The following is a 15,823-nucleotide window of genomic DNA, read 5'->3' as shown; positions in this document are numbered from 1 at the left end:
AAGATCTCTTCCTCTCTCCACCTTGTCTACAGAAATTTCAGTTGCTTCACCTCCCTCTTGCTGGGCTGTTGGATTTAAAATTTCACAGGTCTGTGTGTTTTATCTTGCTGTAAAATGAATAAATAATCTTTTTCTGTTATTCATCTCAGTTTCTGCCAGAAATACTTGGGAAAACAATACCCATGCCCTTCTTACTTTTATGTAAAGCTTAAAGAAAACAGTTGTCTAAATTAATGATCAAGATCAGGATTATGGCTTTTACAGCCTTGTGTTTTTCTTGGCTCAGTGCGGTATTACAGCAATGTAATTTAAAAGCAGCCTTTCTTAGTGCTCAAATTGTCTCTAGGACTGGCACAGTGGACTTTATTTTATGAGAAATGGAGCTGGTCTGGATTATTTCATTAGTTGTTTCATCCTTTCATATTTTATAAAAACACAGGTCACATTTTCCTTGCCAAGGTATTTGTTATGTGTTGTAACCATGGAGCTGTTTAATCAGTTTGTCCTACGGAGCTACATTTGAGTGACTTGATTTTTCCACCACACGCTCTTTTAAAGAGTTGTCTATTCAAGGAGACCTGAAGATTGGGATCAGCATTTTCTGCATGTAGATTGTTTATGGGTTTATTTGCATTTGTATGTATTTGCATATTCATATGCATTTTTATAACAGCCTCTCAAGCATGCTTTCTAAAAACTTAAGATATTACTAATTCAATGTATTCTATGTATTAATTAAACTGAATGTTTTCGGTTCAATTCAGTTCAGAACTGAATATTTTAACAGCTTGCTTTTCCCATTTCAAGAATGAACAAATCAGTTAAACTCATGAAAATCTCCAGAGATACTGAACATTTTGTACTCAAGGCTGAGAGATCTCTGTTCTTACATTCTTGTACATATTTCAGATAAGATTTTTCATCGACACTAAACAAAAGTGTATAGTGTTTTCAGTAATTGAGATTGGTAAATTAGGGATTTTTTTTTTCTCATGCTTCGTTTAGAAAAAACTGTTCTGTAAACCAAAAGAACAGGCATCCTCTAGAGCCGAACTCTGAGGTGGATTTAAGAGTGTTTGGATATCGTGGGTGTTTAAAATTTTTTTTACTCCTTCACGAGGCAGGAAATACTTGAGGGTAGTGACGCCAGTGGCAATTCATAACTTTTCCCGTATTCACCTCTAGTACACTTTCTACAAGTGCTAGTTCAGTACTGGGCTGAGGTATTTGATGCCAGTATTTGCTTTGGGACATTTTCTTGCAATATCCATGCAAATTCACCAAGCTGATGGGGAAAGTGCTGGTGTCGTGCAGATGTGCCCAAGGACCAGCGCCTGCAGGCCATCAAGGCTGCCATCATGCTGCTGCCTGACGAGAACCGGGAGGTTCTGCAGACCCTGCTTTATTTCTTGAGCGATGTCACAGCAGCCGTAAAAGAAAACCAGATGACCCCAACCAACCTGGCCGTGTGCTTAGCGCCTTCCCTCTTCCATCTCAACACCCTGAAGAGAGAGAATTCCTCTCCCAGGTACGGGCTGCATGGGAGGTGCGGACACAGAGGGGGCAGCCTGCATTCTTCTAGGACTCTCTGTGTTTGTGGTTTTGTGGGAGTCTTTCCCGAAACAAGGAAGAAAGTTAGACCGCTGTATTAGTCCATTCTCACACTGCTAATAAAGACATACCTGAGACTGGTCTATTGGTGTCCATGAGAAAACAGTCTCACTGGACTTAACCCCCACAGACGAAATCCATCCAACTGATCCTTTTCCTCAGCTCTAAAGGAACTTGAAAAGTATTTCTTAGCTAGAGGCCTGGGGCCTAGTTATGCTAGTGAAGGTTAGGTTGCTTCTGAAAGTCGTACAGTGTTTAAATGTATGTTTAAATAGTTCCTTCTGAGACAGAGTCTCGGTCTGCTGCCCAGGCTGGAGTGCAGTGGTGCAATCTCAGCTCACTGCAACCTCTGCCTCCCAAGTTCAAGCCATTCTCCTGTCTCAGCCTCCCGAGCAGCTGGCACTACAGGCATGCGCTACCATGCCTGGCTAATTTTTGTATTTTTAGTAGAGACGGGGTTTCACCATGTTGGCCAGGCTGGTCTTGAGCTCCTGACTTCATGATCCACCTGCCTCAGCCTCCCAAAGTGCTGGGATTACGGCATGAGCCACCGCGCCTGGCCACATTTAAATAGTTCTTAAAGCTGAGTGGGGCAATCCAACTGCAATGGGATACAAAACTAGAGATGAGTAGAGGAGAGAGATCAAATAAGATGAAGACAAAAGCTCAAGGAAACAATGGACTCAGCCCTCACCTGTGGGAGGGGGCCTGTGTATTCAGGCAGGTAAAGACGGTGACACCGTTTACTCCAACTCCCAGGGACTCCTTTCCCACACTTCTCAGAAGCTGCTCCCCTACCATGCAAACACTGCCCCTACAAGCTGCCCTGTTCCCAATAGGAACCTATTTAATAAAATGGTTTTAATCACGTTGATTTCATCAAAAGCATATCTCTTTAACGTTTTTTGTGTGTTGTTGACAAAACTCTGAGATACTCTGGTAAGCAAAGTCAAAACACTCTTAATGAATTTAACAATAAACAGGTTCCAGTGAAAAATTTTTTTTCTCTTTTCTTTGGGTATCCTGGAATAATACCTGGATGAAAAATATATAAATACTTGAACTGTTCCCCTCCTGTGTTTCTTCTATCTAGGGTAATGCAAAGAAAACAAAGTTTGGGCAAACCAGATCAGAAAGATTTGAATGAAAACCTAGCTGCCACTCAAGGGCTGGCCCATATGATCGCCGAGTGCAAGAAGCTTTTCCAGGTAAGGAATTGAGAAGGTTGGCTCCTTTATTAAGGACAATGTGAATAGGTACAAAGTCTTAGGCTTGATACTTGTTCGTGTCTTACCTGAAGACCTTTTCCACAGCTGGAGATGGTATAAATAGCCGAGAATGTCTTATTTACATATATTATAATGTATCAGCTAGAGTTAATCATGCTTAATGAAATTGTCCCTTTAGTTAGAAAGGAAAAGCAGCCGGGCGTTGTGGCTCACGCCTGTAATTCTAACACTTTGGGAGGCTGAGGCTGGTGGATCACGTGAGCTCGGGAGTTCAAAACCTAGGCAACATGATGAGACCTCATCTCTACAAAAATATTTAAAAATGAGCCGGGCATGGTGGTGTGCACCTGTAGTCTCAGCTACTTGGGAGGCTGAAATGGGAGGATCACCTGAGCCCAGGGAAATGGAGGTTGCAGTGAGCCAAGATTCTGCCATTGCACTCCAGGCTGGGTAACAGAATGCGACTCTGCCTCAAAAAAAAAAAAAAAGAAAGAAAGAAAGAAAAAGGAAAAGAAAAAAAGGCAACAAATTATCTGGAATTAAACTTCTGTATTCACTTCCATATCTGAGAAACCTACTTTGATCGATGTAATTTACTCCCCCTACTGTAACTTTCCAAAGAAGACCTTACATGGGAATAAGGTTTCAGATACATTGATGGAGGTGATCTGTTCATATCCTCATGGTACCACGTGAGGTCAGCATTATAGCCCATCTCTGGCAGAAAGATGCCTGCGCTGCTTTAAGGACCAGGCCACTGTTCCTGCCCAGCCTTTTCCACTGATGGACATTGAGATTGAGTACAGGTGGACTCACCTCCTTTCTGTCTGTCATGTTCCGCACAGGTTCCCGAGGAAATGAGCCGATGTCGTAATTCCTATACTGAACAAGAGCTGAAGCCCCTCACTCTGGAGGCACTCGGGCACCTGGGAAATGATGACTCAGCTGACTACCAACACTTCCTCCAGGACTGTGTGGATGGCCTGTTTAAAGAAGTCAAAGAGAAGTTTAAAGGCTGGGTCAGCTACTCCACTTCGGAGCAGGCTGAGCTGTCCTATAAGAAGGTGAGGCTTCACCCTGTTGTCGGCTAGTTGAGTCCAGGCATCGAGGCTTGGGTCCATCAGCGATAACATGCTTTTGCCAACTAATCTCTCCGGGGATCTGTAGCCCACACCCTCCCTTGTAGAGCTGGGGACCTGGGTGATTCAGATCCCTCTGGTGAGAGTGGAAACTGGGCAAAGGCAGAGTAATTTTCATCCCGTGTAACACTTGGGAGAGGATTTCAACTATTTCTAATGAAGTCCTTTGGCTCTACAGAATCACACTAGACTTCCCTAGAATGTTTTGCTAATGGCATTGAGCTGTGGAACATCCTATGACATACTTCGATTTTTCCGTAATTTGGTCAGAAACCCTTTGCACTCTTCTCTGTTCTTAGTTAGTGTTCTCTTGGCCCTTTAATGAGCAGGGATCCTTCGGGGGAAATTAATTCCAATTAGGACTAGTAAACCTCTTGAGGGCAGGGGCATCTTGTAAGGCTCAGCAGGATAGGTCCATCGGAGGTATATGTCGATGCCGCCTCTACCATCTTGAAAATAAATAAACAACGGGAGTAGGCTGGGTGGCCTTGCAGGCTTTGGAAATGAGTGCAAATGATTGATTTTTTATTTTTATTTTTTTATTTTTGAGATGGAGTCTTGCTCTGTCACCCAAGCTGGAGTGCAGTGGCGCCGTACCGGCTCACTGCAACCTCTGCCTCCCGGGTTCAAGTGGTTCTCCTGCCTCAGCCTCCCAAGTAGCTGGGACTGCAGGCACCTGCCACCATGCCTGGCTAATTTTTGTATCTTTAGTAGAAAAGATGGGGTTTCACCATATTGGCCAGGCTGGTCTCAAACTCCTGACCTTGTGATCTGCCCATCTTCACCTCCCAAAGTGCTGGGATTATAGGCGTGAGCCACCACACCCGGCCAGTGACTGATAGTTCTTTATTGCATGCACCGTGATACAGGTCCCAGAAAAACAAAACAAATGTCATAATTTATTTTGTTTTGTTTCGTTTTGAGATGCAGTTTCATTCTTATCACCCAGGCTGGAGTGCAGTAGTGTGATCTCGGCTCACTGCAAAATCCGCCTCCTAGGTTCGAGTGACTCTCCTTCCTCAGCCTCCCAAGTACTTGCACTTACAGGTGCCTGCTACCACGCCTGGCTAATTTTCTTATTTATAGTAGAGACAGGGTTACACCATGTTGGCCAGGCTGGTCTTGAACTCCTGACCTCAGACGATCCACCCGCCTCAGCCTCCCAAAGTGCTGGGATTATAGAAATAAGCCACAGCACCCAGCCCAAATGTCATAATCTGACCAGAGTTGACAACAGTTTTTGTTCACTTTCTGGCTTGCTCTTAAAGCCTAGGGATAGCAACCTATTTAAGTAATAGATTTTTTAGCCCCCCAATATTTATATATTGATTATATTGTTTATATGATTTATATAATCAATTAACATTGATTATATGTGACTAAAATTGTTAGTCTAACTAACAATTTGACTTCAAAAACTAGGTGTGTACGGATTGCCTTGGCACTGAGAAATATATCCTCTTTCCAGGTGAGCGAAGGACCCCCTTTGAGGCTTTGGAGGTCAACCATTGAAGTCCCTGCTGTGCCAGAGGAAATCTTAAAGCGCCTGCTTAAAGAACAGCACCTCTGGGATGTAGACCTGTTGGATTCAAAAGTGATTGAAATTCTGGACAGCCAAACTGAAATTTACCAGTATGTCCAAAACAGTATGGCACCTCATCCTGCTCGAGACTACGTTGTTTTAAGGTGAGCACTTCCAAATTGATTTTTTGTGACAAGGATGACTCCGTATATGAACCAAGCCTATATGTCACTGATCTTACAAGATGGTATAATTATTTAAAGTAGAGGCCAGGCATATGATGGCTCACACCTGTAATCCCAGCATTTTGGGAGGCCAAGACAGGAGGATCACTTGAGGCCAGGAGTTCAAGACCAGCCCGGGCAATATAGCAAGACCCTATCTCTGCAAAAAATTTTTAAAACTTAGCTAGATGTTGTGGTGCAGCCTGTAGTCTTAGCTACTCGGGAGGCTGAGGCAGGAGGATCCCTTGAGCCAGGAGTTTGAGGCTGCAGTGAGCTGTGAGTATGCCACTGTACCGCAGCCTGGGCAACAGAGCAAGACCTTGTTTCTAAATAAACAAAACAAAACATATGCCTCCAGAAAAGTAGTGAACACCTTCAAATATGGAAAACAGATCTCCATTTATTCTAGCAATGTGTTCCTCACTGAGAATGGTTTGAAGTCCTTGGTAACTGAGCTCGGAAAGAGAGGCGCCTTCCAATGAATACGCTCATTGGTAGCAGATTTTTGCCCCTTTTAGGATAGATTTGCTTGTCAGAAACAGCTAGTGAATGAATAAGCCAGGAAATAACATTTCAGTCCCAAGGGAGATGTGGTTAAGGCTGATTTATGTGTAATTCATAAATTCTCTTGAGATATTACTGAAAGAAGAATTCCAGAAATCTTTGAGGAAATGTCACGTTGGAAGTCCAGACCTTTTCAAACAGCCAGCGCTCCTTTAGGTGTCTGTGTTCCAAGACATTTGTGAAATAGGAAAAAATGGTTTTAAGCTACACTTCAGATTGGCTCTTTTTTCAAAGAGGAGACTGTCTGAGCACATAAACCCTCTGTAACAGCGGCTCTGTATAGAGTTCCTCATTCGGGAGTCCTTGTATGGTGTCTTCATGCGTATAATGCTGCTCTAACAGAATGTCACAGACCGGGCAATTTATAATGAACAGATATTTATTTGGCTCATGGTTCTAAAGGCTGGGAAGTCCAAGATCAAGGAGTTGCATCCGGTTGTTTGTTTGTTTGTTTGTTTGATTTGGGGACGTGGTTTCATTCTGTTACCCATGCTAGGGTGCAGTGGCACGTTCATGGCTCACTGAAGCCTTCACCTCCCAAGCTCAAGCAATCCTCCCCCCTCAGCCTCCCAAGTAGTTGGGACTACAGGCATGTGCCACCACGCCTGGCTAACTTATTGATTGCTTCTGGTGGAGACATGGTTTCACTATATTGTCCAGGCTGGTCTCAAACTCCTGGGCTCAAGCGATCCTCCTACCTCAGCCTCCCAAAGTGCCAAGATTACAGGCATGAACCACCATGCCCAGCCTAGTGAGGGTCTTCTTACTGTGTCCTCCCACAGTGGAAGGGCAAAGAGAGGGCAAGGGAGAGCAAAAGAGAAAATGTGTAGCTTTAAGCCATTTTTATTTATATATTATTTAAATATTTATTTATTTTGAGATAGAGGGTCTCACTTTGTTGCCCAAGTTTGAGTACAGTGGCATGATTACAGCTTAAGCAATCCTACCACCTCAGACCCCCGAGTAGCTGGGATTTCAGGGGCACACCACCATGCCTGGCTAATATTTTTTATTTTAGTAGAGATGAGGTCTCACTATGTTGCCCAGGCTGGTCTTGAACTCCTGATCTCAAGCAATCCTCCCTCCCCAGCTTCCCAAAGTGCTGGGATTAAAGGCGTGAGCCACGGAACCCAGCCTCAAGCTCTTATAATTGGCATTAATCCAGCTCCCATTAGGCCCCACCTCCCAACACTGTTGTATTGGGGATTCAGTTTCCAGCACATGCTTTTTGGGGAACACATGTACACCATAGCAAGTAGTTTAGAGGATGCCATTTACCTAGGCCTGGGTCACACAGCATGGCCACTGAGCCTGACCCGTCGTCACCCCACTGCAAATAGTGAAGAGTGAAGCACGATTTTAAACTTGGCTTCTATGAAATTGCATCATTTCCGTCTCTGGTTTTGTCTCTACAGAACCTGGAGGACTAATTTACCCAAAGGAGCTTGTGCCCTTTTACTAACCTCCGTGGATCACGATCGGGCTCCTGTGGTGGGTGTGAGGGTTAATGTACTCTTGTCCAGGTATTTGATTGAACCCTGTGGGCCAGGAAAATCCAAACTCACCTACATGTGCAGAGCTGACTTAAGGTATGTTGTGATTCTGATTTTTTTTATATGGTGAGGGTCATGAAGGAAATTCAGACTTTTTGTCTAATGCAAAGAATGCCTTAAATGAACACATCATTGTGTCCTGGTGACTTCATGAAGAGTGGTGTTTATAAAGTAGCATTTCATGTTTGTTGGTCTTCCAGCGACCACGTCCTAATTTGGATCCCTTAGAAAATGTAGTTCTAAAGCAAAGCAAATATGGTAGTTCGGCCATGAATTCAAAGCCACAGGAAATGATAGATTTTATGCATTTGAACTAGCAAACAGACGTTTCTCATTTTATTTCCCTGCTTTCTAACTTAAATGATTCATCTGCTTTTCTTTCTTTTCTCTGATAGGGGCCACATGCCAGAGTGGTACACAAAATCTTTTGGACATTTGTGTGCAGCTGAAGTTGTAAAGATCCGGGATTCCTTCAGTAACCAGAACACTGAAACCAAAGACACCAAATCTAGGTGATCAGTGAAGCAAAGTAACCGCTTCCACCACCAGGGTGTTTGTTTCTAGAACCTTTGCCAGTCCTTGAAGAATGGGTTCTGTGTCTAATCCTGAAACAAAGAAAACTACGTGCTGGAGTGTAGGAATTGACTATAGCAATTTGATACATTTTTAAAGCTGCTTCCTGTTTGTTGAGGGTCTGTATTCATAGACCTTGACTGGAATATGTAAGACTGTGCAAAAAAAAATGTATTTGTATTCTTATTCAGATTGCTTCTGAGAAGCAAAACTCTTTAAATACATTATGGAAGATAATGAAGATACTTCATTCTCTCGTGATACCAGTGTATGCGTACCTGTGTCGCTTTATTTGCAGTGTGTTGAGGGACTGGTGTATCCACTGGAATAGCTGGTACTCTTTGACGTGTTTTCTCACCAAGATGAGCAAAGAAAGGTTTGCACAGAGGAGTGTGAATGTGTGTTTGTTGCTGGTTGAATGGAATAGATGTCTAAGATGGATTCAGTGTCGGGCACACTGAGACACCTCCAAGAAGGAGATTGATGCGTCAGGTTCAGTTTAACCTGGAATATCTGACTACCCATGAATCCACCCAGAAAGGGGGCCCAACACCCTTGTCCGTTTATGCCTTGTTTTTTTTTTTTTCCATGTTACTAAGCGTATTCCTTCTCCACCAACCTCTTTTGTACTTTGATTGTAATAGATTGGCTCTGACACCCATTTCAAATGCAGTTTATTTTTAGACCTGATTGCAAATAGTGATGTAGTTTTAACCAGTATGGATTAGTTCAGGGATGAACTGCTCCCTCCGGCCTTACTGGCTCTGATCCACGGGGTTTTGTTTTGTTTAAGCTGAGATACAAAAACTGAACATGATAACACTTACTCTTAAATCAAGCATCAAAACGTTTTCCCTGTTAGAATTCTTTGCATTTTTGGGTTTGTAACAGAAACGCTTTAAGACACTATATTTGGGAATATAGGAAACTGTGTGGCCCAAGGAAATCCCTGTAAATTTAACCCGCCTACGAAAGGCTTTTTCCCCGCCTTTGGTTGTTAACAGCATTCCTGAAAGCCACATGTGTTTATTAATTGGGTTTGTTGTTATCAATAGGTTTTCTGGTTTTATGACTTTTTGTCTTATTTTATTTTTCCTACAGTTCTTTCTTTTTTCTCCCTTAGAATGCCCTTGAAATATATTTAAGTGGTAATGAAAAATAGGCATCATAGTAAAAAACAACAAGAAAACCAACTCAAACCAGTGAAGTTTTTTAGAAGGGTGGTCTTTATTCAGGTTTTACTGTAATGGTAAGGATTGACTCAAGAGACAGTATTAGTAAATTTATTTTGTGTGGATCAAAAGTGAATAATGTATGAATGAGAGTTGTAAGAAGGATTTTTATTTTGTTATAATTTAGTTACCATTTTCAGTGTTATTTCAAAGGTTCTTTGAAGAATTTCGGGGCAGGGGGTCAGATTAGAGTTTTAAAATTTGAGTATTTTGGATATCAGTGTTCCTCATGAAGATATACTTGGATATTCAATTTTGATGGCTTCCAAATTTGTAAGATTGTATGTTGTATATACCATTCTATTAAGAAACATGTCCACTGTGCTTTCAAACATAGATAAAGCATGATAAAGATTATTATTTAAGATATACTTGTATTTATACCTCAGATATTCTTTTGGGTTTTGTACCTCAAGGCTTTTTTCTCCTTATTGTAAATACACTTTACGTGAATACAGTCTAAGTGAAGAAAATAAATAAAAGGAAGAGGTTTATAACTTGCTCTATATCTGTACAGAATATAATCAATAAGTGCACTATTAAATGTTTAAAGTAAGGGAAAAGTCTGGGCTGCCTTCCTTAATATTGCATCTCACTCCCACCCTTAAAACCACACATTGCAAAGCATAGCATTTTAGCATCAGCTACAATCAAAAGAGTGATTTGCTGAAGGAAAAATCGGACTGCAAATCATTCCAAGGCCCAACTGCAACTGAGCCCCCCACTCCCAACAGGAAACCCTGGTGAAGGTTCAGGAAGCACGGAGATTCTCTCCAAACAAAGGTCCAGTTAGGAAACGACGCTGAAAGGATGACGAGAACATGCAACAGCAGAAAGATGCTTGCAAGCAGAGTCAGGCTCGCCGATGAATGCCACAAAAAAGGTCTCTTTCCCACTATTTAATTTGACAAGAGAAAAATTTGAAGGATATGAACATTTTCAAGAACTCTGCTGAGGTCAATTAGAGCGCCATCACAACTTATTTGTGTGACTAATTGTCTAGATTGTAAGCTCGTTGAGGGCAGGGCTCGTCTCCTACACATCTTTATAATCCCCTGCAGCAGCTTTCAGTATTTTGTACTTGTAGGCACCTAATAAATTTATTATTTGCTAAACTGAACTGATTGGATTAGCTTGTTATTGCAAAGGGAAGAGCATCTAGGATGCCCATCATCTTAAAGCCTCCTTTTCATTCATTGCTGATTTTCAGATGACAGAGACTGGAAATTGTCCAACTTCATGGGATCTTAAGTTTTAAACTGAAAAAGACAAATTATTTAACCTGATGGAGTCTTAAATTTAAACTGATGAAGGTGACACAGATTATATAGATAGTATGGCTACTGATTTTAAACAGGTTGTGATGGCATTTTAACAAATCCCATGTCTCACAATGTGATGTCTGTCTTAGAAGAGGTTGCATTTCAACAAATATTTACTTTGGGCATAGAAAAAGGTCGGGGGTGGGGGGACCCTAACCTTATCATAATTTGTTTTGTTTTTTGTTTTGTGGTTTGTTTTTGAGACAGCGTCTCACTCTGTTGCCCAGGCTGGAGTGCAGTGGTATGATCAATGCTCACTGCAGCCTTGACCTCTTTGGCTTAAGCAATCCTCCCAACTCGGCTTCTCAAATAGCTGGGACTGCAGGCGCATACCACCACACCCAGCTAATTATTGTATATTTTGTAGCAATGGGGTTTCACCATGTTGCCCAAGCTGGTCTCAAACTCCTGGACTCAAGCAATCCCCCATCTCGGCCTCCCAAAGTCCTGGGATTACAGACATTAGCCACCATGTCCAGCCTTCCCCTTATCATTTTTTAAAAGACACACACACACACATCAGGGACTTTTTTTTACTTGGCTCTTCAGACCTGGTTTGTTCAGAGCTGTATAAAATAAAGATCAAAATGTCTTAGGCCTCAATACCTAATACTTTAGTTATTTGAAGAGATCAGGAGTCATTGGTTCCCAATAGTTTACAAGGTTACCAAGGTGGGAGTAGCCACCCTCACAAGCCCCCACTGTGGGTTTAGATTGCTCTTGTCACACCACCTACTACGTGCTTAATGCATTTTGTCAGTTTTTCACTAGCTGTGTACCCCACACTGGAGATCAAGCTGTAAGCAAGGTCGGCATCACTCTGCCTTTGCAGAATTAAAATCTGTCCTCACAGATTTTAAAACAGAAATGTCAGTGTCACGTGGTGAGCACTAGGACAAGTTCCTATGCACTCAGGAGGAGAAGCGAAGGGCTTAACAAAGCTCAAGGTAATTGCTTTACACACTCCAAGCATCTTATCTACCAATTTAATGGAATAAGTTGGGCAAATCTAACAACATCGCATGATTCTTTAAGGAGTTTGTTTTTCAGGGCTGTGGAGACAACTGAAATTTTTGAAAAGTAAGATCTAAAGAAAAATGAAGGAAGACAATCCGATATAGGTACTTTCCAACACCACTAGGTAGGGGAGTGCAGAAAGAGAGGGGTGATAGGGGTGTGGGGGATTTTACAGCTGCATTCATGTGTCTTTACAGCACTTTTATCCTCTTTTCATATGCTTACTTAAGCCTCACATGCACCCCGTGAAGCCTATGTGTCCTTACCACTCTATAGGCAGAATATGACTTAGAGCAGGTGTCCCCAACCCCCAGACTACAGGTACCTGTCCCTGGCCTGTGAGGCCACACAGCAGGAGGCCAGCAACAGGCCAGTTAGCGTTACTTCCTGCCTGAGCTCCACCTCCTGTGGGATGGGCGGCATTAGAATCTCATAGGAGCGTGAACCCTATTGTGAACTGCACATGCAGGGGATCTAGACTCCACACTGCCTGGGATCTGATGATCTGAGGTGGAACAGTTTCATCTCAAAATCATTCCCCAACCTCTTCCGCAGAACAATGGTCTTCCACGAAACCGGTGCCTGGTGCCAAAAAGTTTGGCGAGCACTGGCTTCAAGAGTTAGTGACTAATTAAAGCTCCCAGACCCAGAAGAACGAGAACTGTGAATCCAGCTCACATCCACGTTCCTCACACCATCTGCCCTTTGCTGATCGCTCCCTAATTTAGAGGCGATTTCTCAGCAAACCAATCCACCATGGCTGCAAGATTAGAATCAGGAAGAACTAGGAACATGAAAGTCCACAACAAAATAGCTTCTGTGAATGGAAAATAGAAACTTGGGACACCAATTCACTCTGCCAAAAGAAAACAATTAAGCTGAGAGCTGATCATGCATGAAACTGCCTTTTTCTGTTGTTCCTAAGCAGATACCTACAGATAAAAGGTTAAATATCTGTGGAGATAGCTACTCTGTATTCACATTACCTTATGTAAAGTGCCCATTTACTGAGCACCAAACAAAGATATAATTGACTATTCCCCTGCCTGCTTTAAAAAAAAAAAAAAAAAAGATGGAGTCCCACTTTGTCACCCAGGATGGAGTGCAATGGCACAATCTTGGCTCACTGCAACCTCCACCTTCCGGGTTCCAGAGATTCTCCTGCCTCAGCCTCCTGAGTAGCTGGGACTACAGGCGCACGCCACCATGCTCAGCTAATTTTTGTATTTTTAGTAGAGACGGGGTTTCACTATGTTGGCCAGGCTGGTCTCGAACTCCTGACTTCAAGTGATCCACCTGCCTCGACCTCCCAAACTGCTGAGATTACAGGCATAAGCCACCATGCCCAGCCCCCTACCTGCTCCTTTTCTCTTGCAACTGGTGGATTTAGTAATACCCTCCCTCTTTCCCCCTCCAACCAGCTTTTCCCCTTTAAATACTGAAGCCTCAAAATCATCTTTGTAGAAATTCACAGACCTGTCTTCCAGGCATTGTCCTTAACCTTGGCAAAATAAACATCTACATTGATTGAGACCTGTCTCAGATACTTACTGGTTTATGCCACCTTAGTCAGAGTCCCAAGGAAATTCTGTCACCCTATTACTGAGATGACAGGAGAATTTAAATTGGTGAAGATAAGTAGGAGGAGAAAGTTTCATTTCAGGTTGATAGTTGAAAGAATTTGTAGTTCTGTGTGGCAAATCAAATATATTATTTGAAATGTACAGACTCCGCTTTTCCTCCTTGTAACACATAGGACTTGATTCTCCCCTTGTGCAAGAACAGAACAGTTAATGACAAATGTGGTCTGATCACAGCCCACCCATTCCCTCTTATCATGCGTTTCTTAGTGGGTACACAGGAACATCACTGACAGGCTTCTTAACTTGCACCCCAGGACCAGAATATGAGTCTTGTGACTCTTTCTGCAACACTTCTTAACGCCCTCCCCACCACACAAGAATATCAGGAAGTGCTACGGAGATATTTGTGAAGGTGCTTTGAAAAGCAAGGGTTATTCAGCTGTAAGGGAGCACTCAGGAAAGCAAAGTGGAACCGAACCCAGCTGCTTTCCCTCCCCTGCCCGTTGAAGCATACATTAATGACTCTAAAGCAGAAATCCCAAACAATGAGATCATGGCATGCATGTCATCTTGGTGTTCCATCAGGATGCAATTTGCCTAAGGAATTTAAATTCCATTTGCCTAAGGAATGCAAATTATAACAAATCCTAAAAAGCCTGTGGCAGGAAAAGCTCAGGTAGGTCTGCACAGTTGCAATGAGTTTGGGCCCATTCTCTAGGGGATGGTGAGACTTGCAGGCAGGGAGTTTGCTAAATCATGTTGGTAGCTGTAGCCCAAAGTAATTATCTTTGCTGTGTATACACAGCTCCCATGAGAACAGCTGGCTTGTCTGTCCGGACTGAAGGCTGTGTTGACACCTATAGTAATAAACACCTTTCTGTACAAAATTTTCAACCATTGAATTTTTTTTTAAAGGGGAGGGGAGTTCAGGGCTAAAAGTGTTACAACTCATAAGGGCTTCTCATTTCCTTTTCTCTCTCTCTCTCTCTTTTTTTTTTTTTTTTTTTTTTTTGAGATGGAGTCTCACTCACTCTGTCACCCAGGCTGGAGTGCAGTGGCATGAACTCGGCTCACTGTAACCTCCTTCTGGGTTCAAGAGATTCTCCTGCCTCAACCTCCCAAGTAGCTGGGATTACAGGTGTGCACCACCATACCCGGCTAATTTTTGCATTTTTAGTAGAGACGCAGTTTCACCGTGTTGGTCAGGCTGGTCTCAAAGTCTTGACCTCATGTGATCCGCTCACCTTAGCCTCCCAAAGTGCTGGGATTACAGGTATGAGCCACCACGCCCAGCCTTTTTCCTATTAAGATACAAAACAGTGGCCTGGAGCAGTGGCTCACGCCTATAATCCCAGCTCTCTGGGAGGCCGAGGCGGACAGATCACGAGGTCAAGAGACCGAGACCATCCTGGCCAACATGATGAAACCCCTGTCTATACTAAAAATACAAAAAGTAGCAGGGCGTGGTGGCGGGCTCCTGTAGTCCCAGCTGCGCGGCAGGCTGAAGCAAGAGAATCACTTGCACCTGGGAAGATGGAGGTTGCAGTGAGCCAAGATCATGCCACTGCACTCCAGCCTGGTGACAGAGTGAGATTCTGTCTCAAAATAAATAAATAAATAAATAAATACAAAACACTGCGGAAAGGAAAAACCTTACTCTTCTTATGACTCTGAGAATGGCACTCACCAACCATGCTAAGTGATGTGTTTCTGCAAAAACAGTCTGATTTACAAGGAGGTGATTTCAAAAGCTTTTGGGATTACGGGCACTTTTAAAATACAAATGTGTTAGGCCCAAGTCTGAATGGACATGCTGTGAGCTACCATTTATTATAATATTATAATACACCGGGTAAGAGAATATGTGCTTTATATACAGTTAATATCTCATTTCAATTTCATAGTACCAGGCATGGTGGCTCACACCTTGTAATCCCAGCACTCTGGGAGGCTGAGGCAGGTGGATGGTTGTAGAGCAGGAGTTTGAGACCAGCCTGGGCAACATGGCAAAACACCATCTCTACAAAAAGTACAAAAAATTAGCTGGGCGTGGTGGCCCACCTGTAGTCCCAGCTACTCTGGAGGCCGAAGTTGGAGGATTGCTGCAGACCAAAAAATGGAGGCTGCAGTGATCATGCCCCTGCATTTCAGCCTGGGTGACAGAGTGAGACCCTGTCTCAAAAAAATAATAAATACGTAAATTTCATAGCAGCCTTTTGAGGGAGAGAACTTATTAGCCTCATTTTACAGATGG

General features: G+C 42.9%; 1 protein-coding gene across 8 annotated transcripts in view; it reads left to right on the top strand.

Annotated features, from left to right (window-relative positions):
* The window catches only part of DLC1 (DLC1 Rho GTPase activating protein), a 521,314-nt gene extending 510,554 nt beyond the window's left edge, over positions 1 to 10,760 (top strand). For all 8 annotated transcript variants that reach the window (XM_023219153.3, XM_023219149.3, XM_023219146.3 and 5 more), the window contains 6 exons: positions 1,315 to 1,528; positions 2,705 to 2,819; positions 3,686 to 3,904; positions 5,448 to 5,665; positions 7,705 to 7,878; positions 8,238 to 10,760. In XM_023219153.3, coding sequence (XP_023074921.2) covers positions 1,315 to 1,528; positions 2,705 to 2,819; positions 3,686 to 3,904; positions 5,448 to 5,665; positions 7,705 to 7,878; positions 8,238 to 8,358 — 1,061 coding nt within the window. In that variant the 3' untranslated portion in view covers positions 8,359 to 10,760. The remainder of the gene's footprint in view (positions 1 to 1,314; positions 1,529 to 2,704; positions 2,820 to 3,685; positions 3,905 to 5,447; positions 5,666 to 7,704; positions 7,879 to 8,237) is intronic.
* The last annotated feature ends 5,063 nt before the right edge of the window (positions 10,761 to 15,823 follow it).

Source organism: Piliocolobus tephrosceles, chromosome 7, assembly GCF_002776525.5.
Source record: "Piliocolobus tephrosceles isolate RC106 chromosome 7, ASM277652v3, whole genome shotgun sequence".
Lineage (NCBI taxonomy): Eukaryota > Metazoa > Chordata > Mammalia > Primates > Cercopithecidae > Piliocolobus > Piliocolobus tephrosceles.
Note: the sequence above shows the minus strand (reverse complement) of the source record. Positions and strands in the feature narration are given on the sequence as shown.